At 55.6% G+C, this 22,777-nt stretch overlaps 1 protein-coding gene across 1 annotated transcript in view; it reads right to left on the reverse strand.

The window, feature by feature from the left end:
* RET (ret proto-oncogene) overlaps nucleotides 1-22,777 on the reverse strand; it is a 52,681-nt gene that overhangs the window by 24,311 nt on the left and 5,593 nt on the right. Inside the window, exons 2-4 of the mRNA XM_040485821.1 lie at nucleotides 5,196-5,462; nucleotides 3,147-3,434; nucleotides 853-1,097 (exon numbers count right to left, since the gene is read on the reverse strand). Coding sequence (XP_040341755.1) covers nucleotides 853-1,097; nucleotides 3,147-3,434; nucleotides 5,196-5,462 — 800 coding nt within the window. The remainder of the gene's footprint in view (nucleotides 1-852; nucleotides 1,098-3,146; nucleotides 3,435-5,195; nucleotides 5,463-22,777) is intronic.

Genomic DNA, 22,777 nt, shown 5'->3' on the forward strand with positions numbered 1-22,777 from the left:
TAGCTCACTGTCACATAGTGATAGATGGCAGAGCCAGATCCAAGCCCAGGTGTACATCAAAATGTCCTCCTCCAAGGACCTTCTGTATACCAGGCTGGAGGGAATCATGAGGAGAGCTCTGAGCAGTCACAGGGCATCTCTGCTTCCACTGCTAACCAGACTCCTTGCTGTCACCCCAAGGCAGCCCTTCCAAGCTCATGCGACCTTTACCAGTGAGACGTGCCTTCCTCCCATCCGCCCATCTACCACTTGGGGTGCCTAGAGAGGCAAGTGACGGACGACACATTTCCCATTGTGCCTTTGGCCAGCCGGCTGCAGGACGGCCCAATGCCCAGCAGGTGGCAGTCACGATCCGCCTGCAGGGAGGTGGGCGGGCCTGCTGTGCTGGGAGCGGCACTTGCCAGTCTGATGCACTCCCTGGCCACCCTCCACGAGCCTCTACCGCCCTCTAGTGACAGCTGACACAGTGGAACGGAGTGCCCTCCTGGCAGCTGTCCTCTCCCCCTCAGAGCAGCACCGCTGTGCCCACGGGCAGAGGCACAGGTACACCCCTGACACGAACGCCCGCCCTTGGCTTTGACAGCCTGGTCAGACACATGCTAGGCATTCAGGGCGCCCGGACATTCATGAGAGGGCAGCCAGGCTGACCTCCCCCCTCCTCCTCAGCTACCCCCAAGACAGGAAGAAAGCCCCAACAGACAGTTGGATGGACCAATAAAAGACGAATAGCTAGACGGATGGTCAGCCACATGGACAGCTGAACAGACCAAGGAATAAATGGTGGACAGAATGGCAGACATCCAACAGATGGACGACACAAAACAGACAAGCCCAAGGGCGGCAGACAGGCACCTCCTTCCTCTTGAACTCCACCACAGCGCTGGCGGTGTCGAGGCCCCCGAGGAAGGTGGGCGCCGAGTCGTCCTCATCATACACGGTCACGGGGAAGGGCACCATCACCACCTCCTCCTTGCGTGCGCCGACGCGCACCGTGCAAGCAGCCACCAGCTCGTATTTCTCCCGCAGCTCGCGATCCAGGGGCCAGCGCGTGCTCACCTCCAGGCTGTCCGGGGCGCAGTGGAAGGGCAGGTTCTCACCTATGCACCAAGCAGACCAGGAACCCCAACATGACTCCGGGGCAGGGAGGAGGCTGGGGAGGGGGGCAGGGCGAGCTGCCTTTTTCAGGGGCCCTGCCAGTGGGTCAGAGTTGCGGAGCATGCTGGCCCCGCCCTGAACTACTCCTCCTCGGCGCTGGCGGTGGTGGGTGTGGAACTTCAGGCACGGGTTTGCAGTGATGACCGTGCACTAACCGGCTGTCCTGTGCCTGCCCCCTTCACTCGTGCTGCTGGGGACGCGCAGGAACCAGGAGGCCTGCATCAAGTCCTCACCCTGATAACCTAGGGAAGGCTGCTCACACTACTTGCCCAACCCCCAACCTTGCCTCTCTGGGGGGCGGGGACAGCTGTGTCTCTGGCTGTGTGATCCCAGACTGGTCGTTCGGCCTCTCTGTGCCTCAGTTCGCTCACCAAGAGATGGGATGATGAAGGCTAACATGCCTGCTCCTGACCAGGAGCAGCACTGACTACGTGGTCAGTGACTTATGTACCTTCCCGCTACCCGCTGAGGGGAGGGCCAGTCACCATGGTACACTCTTCAGCCCAAGCCTGTCCTGCAATTCATCCTCCAGGAATAACTCGGAAAAGGGGAAACGCTGAGGGCTTGAAGGTCAACACTGACTGCCCCCACAGCCAACCAGGAAGGGTTAGGCCAGCTCCATTCGGTGGGAAATCAAAAGTCCCTTCCCTCTCCTCAAAGCCACATATTACATGTGGATTACATGTGGGAAATGCTTATGATATAATGTTTCTCTCTGATGTTTGTGACTACAAAAAACACGCTCAACAAAATTTGATGATGTAACCTTTATGAGGAAGGGCAGCATGCTCAGCCTTACGTTTGGCTAACAATCCTGCACAAAGACACCCATCCCTGCTGCGGGGCAGTGTGAGGATGCTGGGGGAGTGGGTGGCTACTTTTCTTCTCTTACTGAGATTTTCTGTAACATGATTACCTCATTACGGTGTGAACGGTAAACCTGCTGTGAAGCCAGGTTCCTCTTACTACTAGCAGTCTACCTTCTGGGTCCCAGTTCTTTGCTTTTGAGTATTTTAATGGTGCCTCCCATCGGAGGTCTGCTCAGGTGCCCCCTCTCACCTCCACTGGGACTCATCCACCATCCCCACCTTGGCGGGCCTCCCCAGGGCCATCTTGTGGCAAAGTCTACTGCCCTTGCAGCCGCTTAGGCAGAATCCTGGAGCCACACTAGCTCCCCCTTCCCCTCAACACCCACACCCAACGCCTCAAGAAATCCTGCTGGGTCTTCCTTCATAACATGCCCAGAAGCTGCCTGCTTTTCATGTCCCTGTGGCCTTTCACCCTTCTTCCGGTCTCTATCCTCTTGCTCAGGGATTTCTCAGGTAGCCTCCTAACCGTTTCCCCACTTCCACCCTACGCTGCCCCGTACCAAATCATTCCTAGCACAGCAGCCAGAATAATCCTTTAGAGGTAGGTCAGGTCTGGCCAAGCCCCCCTTCCCGACAAGCCTTCCATGACTCCCCAGTCCCTCAAGGGGAAACCCTCAAGAATTTCTCTGTTCTCATGCACCTCCACTGTCCCCTGTCGCTCACTCCACTTCAGCTATACAGGGGCTCCACTGCAGGGATCTCAAAGGGGCCAGCCCAGCTTGCCTGGGGCCCTCCCACCTCTACTCCAGCTCTCCCTTCCCCAGCCACGAGATTTAAGACTGCAGTCTCCACCCCTCTATATCCTCGGAGCTTTACTTCCCACGTAGCACCTTCCAGAAGCCACCCCATTTCCTTGGCATGTGCATGGTCTCCATCTCCCAGGGAAATGGAGGCTGCGGGCAGGCAGGATTTTGACTTTAGTTCACTGTCACATCCTTAGCCCCTAGAATAGTACCTAGTCCCTGACAGGCCATCATCCATGACAAGAAATATTTCTGGAATACTAAATGAGCGGGTGGTGTGGTGGTGGAGAATAAACCAGATGGCTCATATCAAGGGCTAGTGGTCCTGTGCTCGGCACATAGCAGGCATTGAGGATGGCCCTACAAGGCCGGCACTCACCTTCTAGGAGCCTGTAGGCCACGCTGATGTTGGGGCAGAGGAACTGCACAGGCAGCAGGCGGAACTGGTGGAAAGTGCCAGGAGGCCTATTCTCTCTGATGCGGAAGGAGACACCTGTCTCAGGAAAGCAGAGCTCCCGGGGTTTGAGGGAACCACAAGCCGGGAAGGAGGTGTTGACAAAGGAGAAGTGCACACGGGCACAGCCGGGCCATTGGCACTCGCCCTCACGCAGGGATGTAGGTGACAGGAAGACCTGGAGGTAGATGGTGAGCACAGGGAAGCCGCCATCTGCAGAGAAAGAAGTCAGGTCTGGTGGGGCATGAGCCACATCTACAGGTGGTAGGGAACAGCATGGGGAAGGGACAGGAGCTGGCTGCAGGGCTAGTGTAAAGCCCAGTCCTCACGGTTGTCCACAGGGTTCCACTGGGCTCTCTGCACCCCACCACCGACTTCCCTGGACCTGGGGCGTGTCTGTGCTTCAGGGTCCCATGGTTCTGCTCCCTCTGCCTGGAGGTACCTGGCAGGCCCGCCTCTCTTGTCATTCAGGTCTCAGCTCAAATACTGCTTCCTCAGGTGCCCTGAGCACTGGGGTCTATTGTTCCCCCTAATTCTCCCCACATCATTGCCCCCCGCAGAGGGGTGCCCTGAGCCCTGGGTCCAACTCCCCAGGCTGGTTCCTACTGCATGTGGTGATCAGCAGGCCGCTCCCTTCCACACCCTCCCCAAGGGCTTTCATTGTGGAGCCACCTCTCCACAGACTTCCCCAGCACCTGGAGGGGGAATTTCCAGCAAATTCCATCATGGAGGCTCTTTCTCCAACAAGGTCTGGATCTCTGCCACAGTGACAGGGACGCTTCCTGGGCCCTCTCTCTCAGCCCTAGGGTAGTGGCTACTCCCCCACATCTCCTCCTCCCATATTCATTAGAGTTCTCTTTGCTTCTTACCAGCCTGTCCTTTGTTGCTTCAATCCCGGGCTGTAGTTAACCATTCTCTATACAAACTTGCCCTGTTCAAGTTACCGTGTGGTTTCTCTCCTGACTGGACTTAACAGGTGCAATCACGAACAGAACAGGCCTCCTATTATGAAAAGGGGCACCTTGGCAAATTCCACTCTGGCCTCTGCCCCTGGAGCCCTAGTTCAAGATCCCCACAGGGGCTTGGGATGAAGACGGCAGCGGTTAAGTGTGCACGGAACCGAGATCCATTTCAGATGCCACCTCCTCCAGAACTGGGGGTACGTGGTGGGGGGCTCCGTCATGTGACCCTGGCTTTACCTGGCAGACAGGGGTGCAATCACTCCGTCCTGCTGGGCAGTGCCACCCACTCTGCATGCATAGGCATGCCACCTGCCTCTTGCCCGTATGAGGGGGCTCAGGGCTGGTGGGAGCAGGCAGTGAGGCCATGTCTTTGGAGGAGATGCTTGGAGGTGGGGAGCTACTGGGTATGTGAACACCATTTTGCACCACCAGGCAAAGCTGCTGCACCCCCCCAGGACCAGGGTCACATGTGGCCTCTGTTCTGCTCTGTCCCCGACTCTGAGGAGCTGGCCAGGCCCTCCTTCCACACCACTTTCCTCCCCAGCACCAGGCTGGAGTCCCCACCAGGGACCAAGGGTAGCCTGTTGTGGATGGGAAGACAAGCTTTCTGCAGAACTGCTCCTTCCCCGGGAAGTTCCAGATCATTTGCTAAACCAAAAACCTTCTGATTTTTCTAGCCCCTTTTAACCCCTCTTATAACCCCAAATCCTGGTCGCCCAACTGGAAAAGGCATCTGAGTCCAGCATAGAGAGAGCACCCAATCCTTCCCAGGGGTTCTCCAAAATCCCAACAGACTTAGGAGGCCCAAGGATCATCAGCAGCCCCCAAACTCATCCGTGCCCTGGCCTGGCTGGACACACAGGCAGGCCAGCCTCGCCTCACTCTTTCCTCTGACACAACAGGAATTGCATAGCAACCACCCTCTTGAGCCTCCGCGTGGCTGTGAGAGGAGGAGAGGCATGAGGTGGGCTGTGGGAGAAGGAGACAGGCTGGGGGTAGGCAGCTCCCTTACTGCGGATGCTGAGCTTGTCCCAGGTGCTGTGATCCAGGCTCCGGTTAAGGTAGAGAAGGCCAGTGTCCTCCTCGATGCGAATCCAGTCGTTCTCATGCAGCCTTGCACGGTAGGCGATGCCGTAGAGGTGCTGGCCCAGGCGGAAGGTGGGCACCTCCTCCGGCATGTCCCGCAGGGCATGGACGTAGAGCAGGGGCATGCCAGCTGGCTGGTCCACGTAGAGTTTCTCCCAGTAAGCATCCCTGGCGAAGTAGAGTCCCAGCGGAGCTGGAGAAGGGAGGGAAGTGTGTGAGGGAGGGAGGGGTAAGGATGATGTCCAGAGCAAGCCTCCCAGGCAGACCAGCATTCCCCAGCAGCTTTATTTCACACCTTGATAAAAGCTTCTTTGTGGACCAAAAAACTTCCTAATTTAGAATTCCAACCTAGCGTAAGGAATAGTTTGCCAGCAAAATCAGATGCAAGTGTTAAGTCTCCTCATTCTTAAATTAGGAGAGATATCATCCTCCATAATTTATTTTATTTATTTATTTATTTATTTTTTTATTTATAAATTTTTTTTTTCAACGTTTATTTATTTTTGGGACAGAGAGAGACAGAGCATGAACAGGGGAGGGGCAGAGAGAGAGGGAGACACAGAATCGGAAACAGGCTCCAGGCTCTGAGCCATCAGCCCAGAGTCTGATGTGGGGCTCGAACTCACGGACCGCGAGATCGTGACCTGGCTGAAGTCGGACGCTTAACCGACTGCGCCACCCAGGCGCCCCTCATCCTCCATAATTTATAGGATTAAAGTCTTTCATACAGAAACAAATAAATAAATAAATAGATAAATAAGAAAATTCTGCTCCTAGTAGGACTTTCTCACCTGTAGTCCTAATAACATCAGCACACAACTATCTGTGTAGCTAAACACAAGCTGAAAACGGACTGCCTTAAAACAGAAAAAGAAAAGAGAGGAGGAAGAGGCAGTGTAAGACAACTGCAAAATCATTCTCAATTACCCAAGTTTGTTAAGTACGTGAATTGCACAGAGCTGGGAGTTCACACAGGCTTCTCAGCAAATCATCTGGATCCGGAGTTTTCTTTCTTTCAAAAAAATTTTTTAATGTTTCTTCATTTTTGAAAGAGAGAGACAGAGACAGAGCGTGAGCAGGGGAGGGGCAGAGAGAGAGAGAGAGGGAGACACAGAATCTGAAGCAGGCTCCAGGCTCCGAGCAAGCGGTCAGCACAGAGCCTGATGCGGGGCTCGAACCCACAAACTGTGAGATCATGAACTGAGCCCAAGTCGGATGCTTATCTGACTGAGAGACCCAGTGCCCCTGGATCCAGAGTTTTCAAGTGAACAAGATGATGTCAGATAAGCAGGGCTGGCAGTAGTCACCAAAAATGAACCTGGGCACTTTCTATAAGAGAAACAAACCTTTTCTAAAGTTAAACATACTCCTACCTTTGGACCCAGAAATCCTACTAAATTTATCCAAGAGAAATGAAAACACACGTCCATCAAATGACTTATTCACAAGTGGCAGGGTTATTCACGCAGCCAAGAACTGGAAACATCCCGGAAGCCCTTCAGCAGGTGAGTGGATAAGCAAAAAGTGGTTTTCACGCCACGGAATCCTCTGCAGCGACAAGAAGGGATGAACTATGGATACACATCACAGCCTGGAAAGCTCTCACAGACACCATGCCAAGAGGAAGAAGCCAGGCACAAAAGAATATACATGGCAGGATTCTAGGCTAATTTCAGGTGACGGAAAGTAGCCTGGCTACCTGGGGTGGGAGGAGACACAAGCCTGGGGGGGGGGGGGGGGTGGCAGGAAGGAACATTCTGGGGGATGTAAAGGTTCCACACCCTGACCGCAGTGTGGGTCACATGGGCACATACATTTGCTGCCAATGTACAGCTGAGGGCTGTGCCTTTCGACTTCTGTAAAGTTTCCCTACAAACCTGACCACCAAGGCACTGTGGGTAGAGCTGTGGTTGCCACGCGAAGAGGATGCTGACCATGGCCTCCCTGGGTAAGCCCACGTAGGAGCTCACTCCTCTGCTGACTTTGTGTGTGTTCAACATCTCTCATAATGCAAAGTTTTTTGAAATAGTAAGAATTTTCAAGGAGGTGGATAAATAGGCAGACGATGCTTAAAAACCACAAAAGCCCTGAAAACATAATGCATAGGAACTACCCAGCACACAACGCAAACTTTAGGACTTTTCATGCACTTGTGGCCAATTTCTTTCTCTCTCTCTTTTTTAAATGTTTATTTATTTTGGGTGGGGAGAGACAAGAGGATCCGAAGCGGGCTCCGTGCTGACAGGAGAGAGCCCAATGCGATGCGATGCAGGGCTCTAACCGTGAGATCGTGACCTGAGCCGAAGTCAGATGCTTAGCCGACTGAGGCACCCAGGTGCCCCGCCAACTTCTCCTTTCAATCAGCTTGTTTCCACCCAGACCCCACTTTTTTCGCAGCTGTCGGGGTGAGCAGCCAGGCCAGTCTGCACCAGCAGAGGAGACCCTTGGCCCTGCCTGCTCCAGTGTGGGTGCTGCCATGTCAGAGAGGCCTGGGCTGGGAAGGAGCAAGGGGGAAGGGGTGGGAGAGGGAGAGAGAAGGGAGAGAAGGAGAGAGAGAAGGGGGTAACAGGAAAGGGGGGAGGAGGGCGAGAGAGATGGTTTCGTCAGAGCCGAAGGCCTGGCCCTGCACACCCCACACTAAACACCATGATGGGGGGATGTGGGGGTGGGGGTCGGGGGATGATGACAACACCCATAATGTGGTCTTTCAGACCTTTGGAAAGCCCCTCTCCAGGAGAGGTGTCCCTGGGGTGGGACCTAGAATTACTCAGTCCCTGTGGGTGAAGTTCAGGCAGGAGGAGCAGGCTCGGACCTCCAAGGAGCTCGCCTTTTGCTCTGAGCTGAAGTTTCCCAGGGGAAGGATCCACTGGGAGTGTCACATGGGCTGCCATTCAAGGGGGAGACAGCTAGTGGAGTACCATGAAGAAGCCACACTGGGGAATTCTGGGGAGGGAGTGCTGGAGGGAGTGCTGAGACCACACTCCCCCCACCCTGCGGTCTCGCTGGCAGAGAGCATGGTCCAGGAGGACACAGGTTCTCAGAGGCACTCAGGGATGACCTCCTTGGGATTTAGCCGCTGATGCCAGCAGGGACAGGAGGGCAGCTCAGAGGGCTGTGTTGGCCCCAAAGGGCCACAAAACTGGCCTCTTGCTGCTCCTGCTGAAGGGTCAACTCATGGTACCATCAGAGAGCTGAGCTGAGTGATGGGCCATGGCTGCCAGGTCCTCCGAGGGTCCCCGCACAGCTGGGATTCACTCCAGAGGCTTGCGTTTCCCAGAAGGGGCACTCACTCTTCCCACAGTGTGGGGGCCCAAAGAGGACCCTAGCAACCACTCAAGTCATGACGCAAAGACAGGAAAGCTCCCTGTGGGTGTCTCCTCACCCACAGGGAGGGGACAGTGGTGGAGGAGTTCCCGAAGGGGGTTGGCGGCCACCTCCCACTAGGAGCGTGCGGGAGCCCCCTCTGTGCTACCTGGCAGGGAAACCCCTGGCCTGCTTTCCCTTGCGGGGCCATCTGGCCTCCCTCCACAGGAATCTGGCATTATGGGGGCTCCCAACCCATGGCAGCATCCTGCCCCAGCGCCAGCATGGCCACGTCCCGGAAGGCAGGCTCAGAAGGGGGATCAGAGCCGGGCACAGCATGGCTGCTCCATGACAAGGGCCTGAATCATGAGCAGCAGCCAAGCTTCCTTATCCTCCAATATTCCATGAAGGTTCCAAGTCAGAGCATCCAGCAAAGAGCCCTGGGGGAGGGGCTGAGGTGGGGGCAAGGCAAGTGATGCTCACTGCCCCGTGGACAGAAAGAACGACTCCCCCTTCCCCCTGACTGTGTCCTGCCCCCATGACATTCTCTGAAGGGGCCGGCCCCCTGCAGCCTCCCGCTGCCTCTCAAAGGTGGAGTGTGGGGAGAGCACTGGATGGCTCTGGGAGGCAATTCCCCACGCATACCCACTGACCTTCCATCCTCTCCAGAGCCCCAGACAGAGGCACTGTCAGAACCACTGCTTTGCAAACACAGACACTGAGGCGGAAAGAAGGAAAGTCATTTGTTTGCTTAAGGGCACACGCACAGACAGAAAGAAACTGGAATTCGTAAAGCCGTCTTTCAGAGAGGCACATCCTTCACCAGCCCACTCAGCTTCCGGGGGCCCCCACAGCTGCCATGCTCTTGATCCCCAGCTGACCAGGCCTGGGCGCCCCCCCCCCCCCCCCCCCAGGGGGCCCTGCCTGCTGGGACAGGCTTTGCTCCCCGACAAAGTCCTCAGTGGTGCTAGGGCTCACTGCAAGGCAGGAACACCAGCTCAAGAGGGGAAGTGGACCCTGATGATATACCATGTCTCTGGGCAGCTCGGCACTTCCGGGTACAGAAAGGAGAGGAGACTGTAACTCCCAGGGGCCTCACAGGTTGGTGGCCAGGGGCAATCTGGGCTTGTGACACCAACACCAGGTAAAGAGGGGGCTCAGCCCGGATGAGCGCTGCCAACCTCCTCAACGCCGTGGCAGAAGGGCACACGCTAACCGCTAACACTCTGAGATGCTGCCCTTGGGCCTGAGCGCCCAGGGCTCCCCCCAGGGAACACTGCTGGGTCTACAGGATCGGCCATAGACACAGACCAGGGCAGCCTGTGTCTTCCAGAGCCCACCAGGCCACCAGCTTTCCTTAGGGTGCCCGACCCCTCCCTGGAGAGGTGGGGTGTGCGTTCTGGCCTCCAGAGTACCAGTGAGGGGCCGCTGCATGTCAACTGAGCTTACGTCATGAGACTCAATAGAGCAGCTGCTGGACATTCAGCACCCACACTCCTGGCCCTGGTCAGCAGGGTAGAAGCCAGTAGAACCTGGCTGTTCTTGGCGTCACTGTGGGGAGGGTCTCTTGGGGGTGGTAACCCCTGGGGCTGCAGAAGGTCTTGTCAGGTCTTGCTGGGGGAGCTACTCTACCCAGAGCACCCCACCTGGCAGGTACGTGGGAGCAGCTCCAGAACCCTGTGGGTGGCGGGGGGAGGGGGCCTCCCTGACTGCACATACTTCCAGTGGTACAGGGGCTGGGAGGCAGCACAGCCCGAGCTCCCAGAGCCCTCTCCCACCCCTCCTCCAGGCTGGTCACTGCCACACAGTCCACATGTGCGGGAGAAAATGGGGCCTGCCTGCTCTCATCTCAGGGAGCCCAGCCCTACGGGATCCGTGTGGGGCCCAATCTATTGCTGCTAGAAGGGATTTGTGGGTTGGGCGATGATTGTAAGCAGAAACAGACTTAAATGCACTTAAAATACCTCCCAGGTGGTCTCTGACGCAGGGCATGGCTCCCTTAATGCTCCTCAGTGTCACAGACACTTCTAGATGGAAAAACACGTGGTCCAAGGCAGGGAACTGAGGAGGTGGGTGCAGGGCCAGCCTCAGGGGGGTATAGCCTAGGCAGTCCCAAAGGGCCCCACACTTGGTTTAATGCTCTGATGTCACGGTTTTGAAATTCTTCACAATTCTAGAACGAGGAGTCCCCACCTTCATTCTACACGGGGCCCCACAAATGATGTAGCCAATCCTGGCAGGTGAATGAGGAGAGCCTGAGACGGGCCACTGGTGTCTACTTCCACAGGGCTGGCTGTGCAGCCTCTGCAGCCTCAGTTTCTCCAACTGTGAATCAGAGCAGGGCATGCTGGGGAGAGGAGCAGCCAGTGCAGGTTGCAGCCAGGCCTCACCTGTGTACAGGTATGTATTACACAAAGCTGCTAACTTCAGATTCACAGCCACTGTGTGCAGATCGCTTTACTACCCCATTTCACAGTTCGGAACACCGAAGCTGGGAGGTGGGAAGCCTTACCAAGGTCACTCGGCTGGAGGTTCTGAGACTCGGGATTTGGTACAAGGGCTAATGAAGTGGCAGCGGGAGTCAGGATAAAGGCAGACGCTGAGCCCACCAAGAGGCTCGCTGCTGGCAACTTTCTGCCAGGAAGGGCTGTCTGGCCTATGGGCTCAGAGTGGCCTCCAGTGAGGACCAAACCTGGCACTTTGGACAGGTCAACACAGAACTTGCAAAGCCTTCCGTACCCATCCCTCTCACCTGTGAATGCCACAGGGTGTCAGAATCCTCCCCCCGCACCTAGTCTAACATTTCTGTCTGGACAGAGTTGGCCAGCATCACCCTCTGGTGGCACCTCCTTGCACGTGGGTCTGGTTGCCCAGGCTGCCCCTGTTCCAAGGCACCACACTGAGGGGTGAGGAGCTGACCTTTCCTCACACAGCACAGGTGGGTCCCTCCCACACTGCTCATGGCACACCTGCCCAAGGCTGAAGTCACTGCTCATGTTCAAAGAGACCCCATCGGCTCCCACCCTGCCTGGCCCTGAAAGGGACTGGCTCCCACCCGTCCACAGCCTTGGCTCCACTGTGCCTTGGAGGATTGTCTCCAGCCAGCTCGAAGCTGCGGGCCAGTCCCGGCCCAAGCGACTCAGCCAACTTCCCCATGAGCAGTGGGCTGCTGTCCAGCTCCGCCAGCAGGCTCTGACCCCCGGCCGGGGAGCAGGGTCCTTCCCTGGGTGCCCTCAGCCTGAGGTAGCCCACAGAGCTCTCCTATGCCCACTGTTGTCCTCTCAACACAGATTAATAAGTTACGTTCACCTCTCCTGTTTCAACTGCTGTGTGAGTGCTGAATCCTCGGTGAGCCCGCACTCATACACACATCTCTCATGCACACACTCATTCTCTCACACACACACGGTTACATATTCACGCACACGTCCTGTGGCTCACTTAGGGTAGTGTGGTATAGCCCGGTCCTGACTGTGGGCTCACCTTCGCCAGCTCTCCATGGTCCTGGCCAGCCCTGGCCATCACGGCCACACACAGCTCACCCGAGGTGCCTCAGATTTCGGTGCCACCCTCTGTGGTGGTTGTGCCGCCCTCTGACCATGCCAGTCCATATCTGGGCAGGCACTTCCTGGCCGGGTGCCCTTGGTCTCTCACCCCATCTTGGGGCCTGTCCTCCCGGCTGCTATGAGCACTGGTGAGTCACACTCCCCGTGGCACATGCTCACCCTGCCAGAGAAGTGCAGAGAGCCCCCAACAACTAAAAATGTGCTGCACTGCAACATGAAAGTTGGAACTCAGGGCTCCTAAGAAAGAAAAAAAGAGTGAAACGGTTTGATCCAAGACCTGGGCAGGGTTAGCACTGTGTGCAGGGCAGGCCCTTCCTGCAGAATCCACTCTCTACACAGCCCTGGCTCCTGCCCTTGATGAGCGCCAGATCGTGTAGATGACAGTTTTATTATAACCCAGCAGAATCTCCTTAACAGACGATTTCCTAATGCCATCATCTTTGCTGGGAATGGGAAACAGACCTCACTGACTTCTCCCCAGGGGCAGCCCCTCCCCTGCAGGCCAGCTGTCCCTGGAGGGGGTCTCTCTAGCCCCCAAGACCCATGCTTGGCACTGTCACCCTCTCAGGATGTGGCCTGTCCACACCACGGCCCCTCCTCTATCACATTCACATTCTCTCTTTATTCTAATTGTATATTTGATATACACAAATACGTCATACAGAACATTTACACTGCAAGTAAATATAACCCCCCCCCTCCCACCACCACCCCGAGCCCAAGGCCAACCTTACTGGACGCTTCGCAATGTTCCTGCCCCTCCCCGGTCCCCACCTTCCACTTCATCCCACTCACTTCGAACATGAACCTGGGTCTGGGGTTTCTCTTGCCTTAAAAAAAACTTTTTTTTTTTTTTTTTAAACCTTCTGCCTCATTCATGGAAGGTACTTCTGCTGTGTAGAGGATTCTGTAGGACAGTTATTTTCTCTCAGTCCCTCGGAGGACTTTTTTTTTTTCTTTTGCTTTTGTTGCTGCTGCTGAGAACTCTATCCTCATTCTACTTGTCACTCCTTAGTATTCCCTCTTCTCTCTGGCTCCTATCTGGTGTTCTCTCCAGTTGCACTACAATAAGCCAGGTGGCCAACCTCCTGCGCTGGTTTCCTCCCCCTCGCCGCCCCTCTGGGTGTCGGAAGCTCCTCGTTCTCTCTCCCTGTTCTCTGCTAGCAAACGGCAGTCAGTCCCACAGCATTTGTGGCCAGGTTCATGAGTCTTGTGCTGACAACTGCCATGTTCACACGCCCTGACTGACCTCCTCCTCGGTGCCAGGTGCAAATCTCCGCCATCTTGCTCCAGCCCCTCTCACATCTCAGTCCACTTAGAGGAGGACCCAGACCTCCCCCCCCCCTACAGCCCGCCAGCCTGCTGCCATCTTTCCACCCCAGCCAGGGCACCTCCTACCTCACTGCTCAGAACACACACCTCAGGCTCACCTGGAGCCTGTCTGACTTCTACCCCTTCCACCAGCCCACAGACCGCCCTCTGCCATCCCCAATCGAAGTCGCATGCTCCCACACCTCCCTCACCTGGATGACACTGCCATAATGCTCAAGTGGCTTTCCTGCGCCCGCTCTCAACCCCACAGGCCACTTGTACAGAGCAACCAGGGTAAGTCGGCTCATGTCACCCTCTGCCTGACGCCCTGTATTAACTGTCCACTGCTTGCAGAATAGAACACAGCTCCTCACCAGGGGTGAGGCCCCAACTCACCTCCTCCCCACTCTCCTGGGCACCCACCTTCTAGTCGCATCAGCCAACTCACCACATCTGAGCTGAAAGAACAGACTAATGAGTGAACCAATGAACGCAACAAGGAAGGAACAAACCAATAAACACATGGTTTCATGGGGGAGGGGATGCTGGGTGTTTTTGGGAAATAGTCCAAATTTGGGATGGGAGAGGAGGTGGGGCTAGGATACTCTGGCTTGGTCTGATGGGCCCTGGGAGCCACAGGGGGACAGTCAGCAGCAGGACGAGCCAGAGAGAGTCATATGCACAAGACACACGAGGGACGTGGAGGGCCCTCTGGTGCACTGGCCATCTTGGTGAGGCCGGTGGTGGGTGCTGAGCCAACAGCCACCAGGCTGAGAACAAAACCTCTGATCCCAGCTCAGCAAATGACTTACTGGTGACTGAGGAGCACTGCCAACTGTAGGTGTTGGCCAGGATGTGTGTGCTCACTCACACACACACATGCACACAAGTGTGCGTGCACAGGCAGGGTCGCCCTGCAATCACTGTGCTTTGTCTCAGCTGGAGGCCCTGCTTTTACAAGGGATTGTGATGTCATTCAGCTTTTAGGAAAAAAGTATGGATCAAACTGCAAATCAAATTTATAAAGAACAAATCTGGGGAGGCACACAAAGGGAATCCCAGTTTTTAAAATTAATCACGGTAGAATACACATAAAATTTACCATCTTAAAAAAATTGTTTTTTCAATGTTTATTTTTGAGAGAGAGAGAGAGAGAGAGAGAGAGAGAGAGAGAGACAGAGAATCCGAAGCAGGCTCTGGGCTCTGAGCTGTCAACACAGGGCCCAACGTGGGGCTTGAACCCATGAACTGAGAGATCGTGACCTGAGCCAAAGTTGGATGCCTAACTGACAGAAACCCAGGCACCCCTACAATTTATCATCTTAATTATTTTTAAGAAGGAACTGAAGGAGGGCTAGCTACTTCCCTGGTGCCCAATGAGGGCATTAGTCACATCACGGCAGTGCAACTTCAGTTTCAGTCTTCCATTCCTTCTTCCCAAAATGCTGCCAGCAGCCCTCGGGAGGCAGCCTATGCCACTATGGCCACAAGGCTGAGTGGCCTTCCTGGGGGTGCCTGGGCATACAGCAAGGGCACGCTGGGTAGGCCCGGCACACAGGGAGGAACGAATGGGGATCCTGGCACACACAGTGGATGCCTGAGCTTTCAATAATGCGCTCCGGGCTCTCGATGTTCCCAAAGGTTCTGTCTAGCACAACGCCCAGGGCTCCTGCCTGCCTGTCTGGCCAGGGACTTCGCACCAGCTCAGCTCTCGAGGTCCACATCATCCCTGCAGCCTAAGCCCTCACCGTGTGGTTCACGGTAGAGAAGGGCAGGAGACCCAACGTGGGGTGCGGTGTTCTCCCCACATACCTGTCCTCTTGGGCCCTGGCTGGGAAAGGTGGCCGGCATCTTGGGAGAGCAGCTGGATGGAGGAAGAGAGAGCTGGGGGCCAGCCCTTGCCTCAGAGATACCACTCTGCACACACAGACACACCCCTCTACCTTTGTGAAAAGCTCTTCCTCGCACCCCTCGCCTAAGCTCTTGCTGTAGTCTAGGGACATCACTCGACCACCCACCCGCCCCCATTCAATGATGGGAAACAGAAGCTGGGGTTCACCTCTCACACTCACGGAAGTGCCATCGGGGCCCAGGTCTCCTGACACGGCCCATGTCATCCATGTAGCCCTCTGCCAAGAGTGGGGAAGGGGTCTCTGCATGGTTGAGGTTGAGGTTTGGGAAAGTGAGGTCAATGACTGAGGTCTACAGCCCAGGCAGCATGGGGAGCCAGCGGTCCAGGCTCACTCTCTGCACACAGGCCCCAGCCTTCTGCTCCAAGGGGCCCTGGGCCCCAGGCTGCACCCTACATGCACCCGCAGCCACCACCCACACTTCCACACCCATCCAGGCCAGCTGCAGTAGCCTCACTGAGATGATGGATGCTCCTGCCCAAATGTGATTTCCCAGCTGCTGCTGAGTTAATCACCAGCCTCACTGGCAGCTCCTTCCGGCTTCTATGCAAAGGAAACTGCCAATTAGGTTACAATTAATTTCTTACCCAGGGCAAGGCCTGGCTGGAACAAGATTGGCCACCCAAGTGGCCTGCTGATGACTGTGTGGGGGTCACCAGGCCCACTTGGCTCCAGGACTCTCATGCTGCAAGGTCCCAACTGACTTCGGGGGTGCTGGCTCCAGCCTGGGGGTGACTGGCCAGGACATTACCGGCTTTGACCCTGGTGCCTCCGCCTGGGGAGCTATCCCTCATGTACCCATCAGGGCACTGTGACTCAGACTTAAACAAACCTGTTATGCCACCTATCTTGAGATCCCTGAACAGAGATGGTCCTGTCCATTTTTGTCCACCCACCCCCCCCGCCCCGCCAGCCCCATGCAGCACTCTTCTTGGGCAACATTAACCAGCAAGACTTCTATGGTGCACTCCTTGTGAGAGTCTCTGTTCTGAAGTATTTCACATGCATTGTCCCACTGAATCAACACAACTGCCAGAAGCAGGATGATTATGATCCCTGTCTTTGCAGAGGAGGAAACTGAGGCAGAGAGAGGCTAAGTACCTCGCCCAAGGCCACGCAGACAGTGAGTCAGGACTGAAGCCAGGGTCCTGCGTAGGGTGGTATGCATGGCCACCAAGCGCTTTTGCTCAGTGACGGTCATGCACACACGCACAGAGAAGCCAGGGCGCTGAGACCTGGGACCCTGCACCACCCACCCACCCGCTTACAGCCCAGACCGATGATGCCATCATAAATAACGATCCACGCCTCCCTTACCTCTTCTAAAAAGCAGGTGCCCCTAGAGGTTTCCTGGTATAAATTTGTTAACATTTCAATGAAATGGGATGAAGGCCCAGGAAAGTGTGACTGGGTGGGAGTCTGCTCAGGCAGTTATCTGCCTGACAGGGACAGACACAGCGATGGTTGCTGAATGCACAGGCAGGACGTGGCAGGGGCCCACCGATGCCAGGGGCCTGACATGTCTATCTCTGCTGGACCAGAAGTGACTCTTACGGGGTCCTGCCCTCCATCCCCATTGGGTCCTATTATCACCAAATACTTGAAAAGGTGGAACCAGCAAAGTCCGGCTTCTGCAAGTGGCCAGTGATCCATGACTTGTACCTCCTGAGGGGAGGGGTCGGGGCAGCTCCTAGGAAGGTAGCACTTACACAGGGTGGCTGGGACAAAGGCACCTCCCTGAGCCAGCAGCAGCCTGTCCGTCAGAGCAGGGCCTACTGGGACTGCTGCAGCTGAGTGGGGGACCGGAAGGCCATCCTGTGGTCTGGACGTGCTACGTGCTTCTTTGTTAGGCCTGAGAAGAACACCAAGGGCCCTCTCAAAGGAAGCCCCTTTCCTCAAGGGCTGAGCGAACAGGTTTGCCCTCCTGCCCCCAGCACGCACTCCCTCCTATGTGGGGCAGGCTTGGGATGTCACAGTGCTCCCACTGGTAACCCCCCCCCCTCAGTCCCTCCCTGTGGCTTTGGGCTGGCCCCTCTTCTCCCTACTCCTGCTGTAAGCAAGGGCAGGTGCAGTCAGAGTGAGCAGCAGGAAGGACCCTGGGGCAAGGCCACCACGATGGAAAAGCTGGGTTCTCTCTGGGGATGTGGGGTTTCAAAGCAGGCCTAAGGGTCTGCTCTGCTGGGAGGGTAAGCCTCTGAGAGAGGCAGGTTCCAGCACAGCATGGACCTGGGGCCAGACAAGCCTAGGGCTGGGGCACATGCACCTGCATTTGGCTGTTGTTATCAACCCCACTGGAGCACCAGACCTCAAAGGCCTCAACTTCAAGAGTAAAAAGGAGCCTAACTGCAGGGCTGGAGAAGCTGTATGGAGAAGGGGTCATGGCAGGCAAGTCCTCAGTTGATGCCTCTCATGTGTGACAACTCATGGCTCCCTCTGGGCCTCAGTTTCCCCATCTATAAAATGATAAGGTTGCATCCGATGCTAAGGCTCCTTTAAATTCTGATTCTCCTATAAGTCTATGTGATGTCGGTGCAGAAGCATTCACTGAATGAACTTCCTGACCCGGGACCAGGAGACAGGATGGTGGGCACATTAGAAATTGGGACGGGCTTTGACCTAGGTGGCCTCTGGGAGGGGAGTGGGATATGGGATGGAATAGGATTAGGATCACAGGTATCTCCCTAGGCCACCAATGGTAAGGCAAAAAGACATGGGCCTAGATCCAAAGGAGAGATTTTAGTGCAGCACCAGGAAGCAGAAAGACAAGGGCAGAGCCGGGCCCAAGCCCACGCTCCTTGACTGCCTCGCTGTGTGACCGGCTTGGCATATTGCCTCTCTGGGTCTGTTCCCAGCTGTGAACTGGGACAGGAACTCCTCTTTGGAAGCACGGCTGGGACAGACCAGGCATAGAGCACCTGCTGACTGAAGCCGGTTCTCCTCTGTTCTCTCTCTGCATTCCTGGTTCCCCAGTCTGGAATCAGATCTGCCTGGGGCCCACAAAGCCTTCCAGCCACTCTTCAGTCAAGGCCTTGTGATGCCCATGCCACTGCCCAGCCCTCCTGCAAGGCTGAGCAATGCCTCGGTACACACTGCTGTCCCAGGAAAATGGCTTCAAGGGACTGGCAGCATGACATCACAGAGCTACAATTACGGTAATCAACTTACACCGGATCTGCCTGGTTATTTTTAGTCAGGATTGAGGTTTAGCAAGACAGGGCAGCCCAGGGTTCCCCTGCTGCTGAGTCCTGGCTTGTCAGGTGGGCTGGGTGGGCTGCTGATTCCCAGCACCACTCCTTTCCCTGGTCCTTCACAAGGTGATTTCTGGGCGTGGGCATCACACACACAAGTTGTGACTCTACTGCCTCTGGGGCATTCGAGCCTAAAGTGACCTCAAGGTCCAGGATTTCTGAGAATGTCCTCAGGGTCCCAGTGGGGTTATGGTGACTCAGCCTCCCACCTTGAACATCAGATGAACCCACATCCTCCTCAAAAGGGATCTGGGGCTCAGATACCAACAGAAATGCCACTGACACAACGAAATGCAATGACACAAAACAGCTTCTTAGCAAAACTTGGTGGAGATTCGACGAAGCAAGGTAAACCCAACAACAAAAAGACACCCACCCAATTAAAACATGGGCAAAGGACCTGATTAGAGATTTCTTCAAAGAAGATACAAATGGCTAATGAGCACGTAAAAGGATGTTCAACATTGCTAATCATTAGAAAAATGCAAATCAAAACTACAATGAGATACCACATCGTACCCAGTATGCTGGCTATAATTAACACAAAACAAAACAAAACAATCCAAAAAATAACAAGTGTTGTTGAAGATGTGGTGAAATTGGAACTCTCCCACGCTTCTGGTGGGCATGCAAAATGGTGTAGCTGCCATGGAAAACAATTTGGCAATTCCTCAATAAATAAAACAGAATCACCATATGGCCCAGCAATTCTACTCCCAGGGACACACCTAAGAGAAGTGAAACCAGGGACTCAAATAGGTATTTGTATGTGCATATTCACAGCAGCATTATTCACAATAGCTAAAAGGTGGAAATGAGCAGATAAATAAACATGATATTTACAATCCAAGGAAATATTACCCTTACAAAGAAATGAAGCACTGATACATGCTACAATGTGGGTGCACTTCGAAAACATCATGCTCAGAGAAAGATGCCGGATACAAAGTTCCATTTATGTGAAATATCCGAAGTGGACAAACCCATAGGGACAGAATGCGGAGCAGTGGTTACCATGGGCTGGGGGCTGCAGGGATACACGGCAGTGCCTAAATGCACTTGGGGTCTCCTTCTGCCTCGATGAGACCGTTTAGGAGCTACATAGATGTGATACCTATGCAACATTGTGGACGTACTGAATGCCACTGAATTGTTCACTTAAAATGGTTGATTTCATGTTATGTGAATTTTACCTGACCAAAAAGAAGCAAATTGTAATTATTTGCTACCCTTCCCTCCCGCAGATGCTGGGCAGGACACAGGCCCTGGCTGTGCTGACCAGGAGAACTGCCATGGAAGAGTCCGTGCGCAGGGGTGCCGTGTTGGGAGCAGGGGTCCCCGAGAGTGTAGGCAGGTGCCCCGGTGTGTGCCCTCCCACCCGCCATGCCCTCCTTTGTACTCTGGGCCTCTCTTGTGGAGAGAGGGGCCGTGTGATGGGGTTCTAGCCTGTGGAACATGGGCAGAGTGCTGCGGGTCCCTCCAGGCCTGGCTCTGTGCCCCTCCTTGAGCACACAGCTGGGCACGGAGGGGCTAGCAGGAGGGACCATTAGTAGGAGACAAACTGACTGTGTTGAATCACTGAGGCTGTGGGGCTTTCTGTTACCAAGTGCAGTCTCACCTGCCCTCAAAGATAGGAGTCGATGGGAGGCTGGGAAGCAGAGAATCTTCAAGTGGGTTCTCACTCAAGAGCCTTCAAGGCTCTGTGGAGTCATGTCTGTGGTCCTGCTGGATGAATCTCCTGCAGAGACCACCCTGCAGGCTGCCTACCTGACGTGGGTCATCCCTCTGGTGGCAACACCCATCTCCACAAGGCTAAGTGCATGTTAACCCTGCCTCCAGAAGTGAGGAGATGGAGGGTGGCTACCCCACTAAGTGGCTGCTGGAATGGTGCCCTGCTCCCCAACTCCACCCTTTCTCCTCCCCGGAAAGGACAGAACGCAGAAGATGCCCCACAGCCAGTGTTGGGAGGGCAGGACGGGGGAGCAGGCAAGGAGAAACCCACACCCACCCAGGAGCAGCCCCAGCTTCTGTCTTGAACCATTTCACTGTTTCTGTGTCTTTGCTGGTTTCACCAGCAAGAGAAATTGAAGGAACAAACTCTCTAGACTCTTGGATGGCCCCATCACTCTGCACACGTCCAGGTCAACACACTCACACACCCACCCCCAGGTCCTGGCACACAGAGTGCACATTTCCCCCAGGATTTTGTAGGTCATTAATGATTTGGGGCCATTAATCACATTTTTTCTTTTCCCCCTTCTGGAAGGGTGAGAGTCACTGCAATTTTCTGGTGATCACACAGCCACCTATGGGACAGTGGAACCAGCTTTGGTGGCTACCACCTTGCCAGGGGCCTTCTAACTTATTTTAGCAGCAGAACCCTTTCTCCAATCTGGCTGGTGCTTGGGGCAGGGCTCAGAGCTTCGACACCCTTGCGTTCCCTCCCCCCCCCGGCCATACTGCTCTCTAAGCACTTCTGGAGCCCTGGGCCCTGCAGATCACAGACATCAGCACCCCATGTCACATAGGAGCAAAGGCCCAAGATGGCCATGAGGTACAGCCGCCAGCGCCTGAACTTGGGAAGAGGGCTGGGGCCCTAGGACCCAGGCCTACGGGGGTAGGGGGTACAGGCACCTTCCCTGAGTTGGGCCCAGAACTGAGCCCTGCCCAACACAGAACTCTAGCCTTGCCCTCCCCCATCACCCCGCCCCCGGCTTTGATATTGTCATGGACAACTTGCACTAGCCAGCCCACCAGGTGGGCACACACCTGTTCAAGTGCACAGGTGACCTCTCCGCAGCGGTACCCGGGCTGCTGTACTTTGTGGAGCCACTCATAAGGCAAAGGCAAACAGAGGTGTTTGCTCGCGGCTGGCCACCTGCTCTCCTTGGGGGCCCAGGTGGTGCCTAAACTGTCTCCCTCAAGGTCCTGTTAGTGTCACCTACTCCCACAACCTCATTTTCTAGGGGCATCAGCTCCAGCTGAGGAAACAATGGCACACTGCTGCCTCCTCTTGTCCCACCCCCTCCTGGCCCAGAGTCTCAGAGGGGACAGTGCAGGGGTGCACTGGCTTCATAGCCTCCAGCCTCAGGGACAAAGGGAGATCCCAGGGACCCCTACAAAAACACAGCTGTGAAGTCTGAGCTTGATGGGAGCCCAGGCCCTCATCTGGTCCCAGAGCTCAGGAAAGGTGGATGGTAGGAGGATCAGGTGGGGAAGGAGGGCAGGAGGGCCCAGTCTACAGGGCTCCCAAGCGTCTTGGAGTGTTGGTCCAAAGAGGGGTCTTCTAAGGTCTTCCGAGGTGAGGTGGAGCCCTGCCTCAGAAGTCACAGTCTCCCTTCAACCCTCAAACACCAGGCATGGACTGCCACTCTGGGGCTGGGAAGGGAAAGTCAGGTGGGCTCTGGGAGGCCCGGGCATTTCCACCCCTTCAAGCCTCTCAGGAGCGCCCTCCCCAGGCCACCAGAGGGCCACCCTGGGTGTGCCCTCTCTGAGTCATACTGACCCCACAGCCTTCTAGGGGCTGAAGCACCCCGACCCACAGAGCATGGAAGAAAGGCCTCAGAGACCTAGGGGAAGCTGAGGAGAGGGAGCAGGGAAGAGGAGGGAGCCCAGCAGGGATGCGTGATCCCCTGCTGTCATAACCACACTGCAGCCCACAGCTGGGAGGGTCACTTGCCTGCCTGGCAGCCCAGTGCCCCCCCTCTCCCCTGCCCTTCAGGGGGCAGGGTGCTCCTGCTGAGCACCTCTGAAATCACACACATCCTTTTGGGGTAAGTGACAGCTTAGTGCTTCCTTTACTGCCTGTCCCTCCCTGCACAGTGACAGCTCTGAGGTCAAAGAGCCCTTCTGTTGTCTCCCCAGGGGCATCCCCAGCCCTGGAGAAGCTCTCTAGGCAGCAGGCGGTCCCTCAGGGAGTGTCCGTAGATCACTATTACTATTACTATTAAACCACTCACTAGGGGAAACTGCAGAAATGAGGCAGAGGATGACACCAGGAGGAAGGAGAGGGAACGGGGAAGAGGAAAACAGAGGCAGGAGAAGGAGGACATGGGGAGGAGGAGGAAGACATGGGGAGGAGGGCCCTGGGAGGAAGAGGAGGACATGGGGAGGAGGAGGAGGTTATGGGGAGGAGCATGAGGACTCAGGAAGGAGGAGGAGGACACGGGA

The sequence above is a fragment of the Herpailurus yagouaroundi genome, unplaced genomic scaffold (assembly GCF_014898765.1).
Source record: "Herpailurus yagouaroundi ecotype Mexico unplaced genomic scaffold, PumYag 163, whole genome shotgun sequence".
Classification (NCBI taxonomy): domain Eukaryota; kingdom Metazoa; phylum Chordata; class Mammalia; order Carnivora; family Felidae; genus Herpailurus; species Herpailurus yagouaroundi.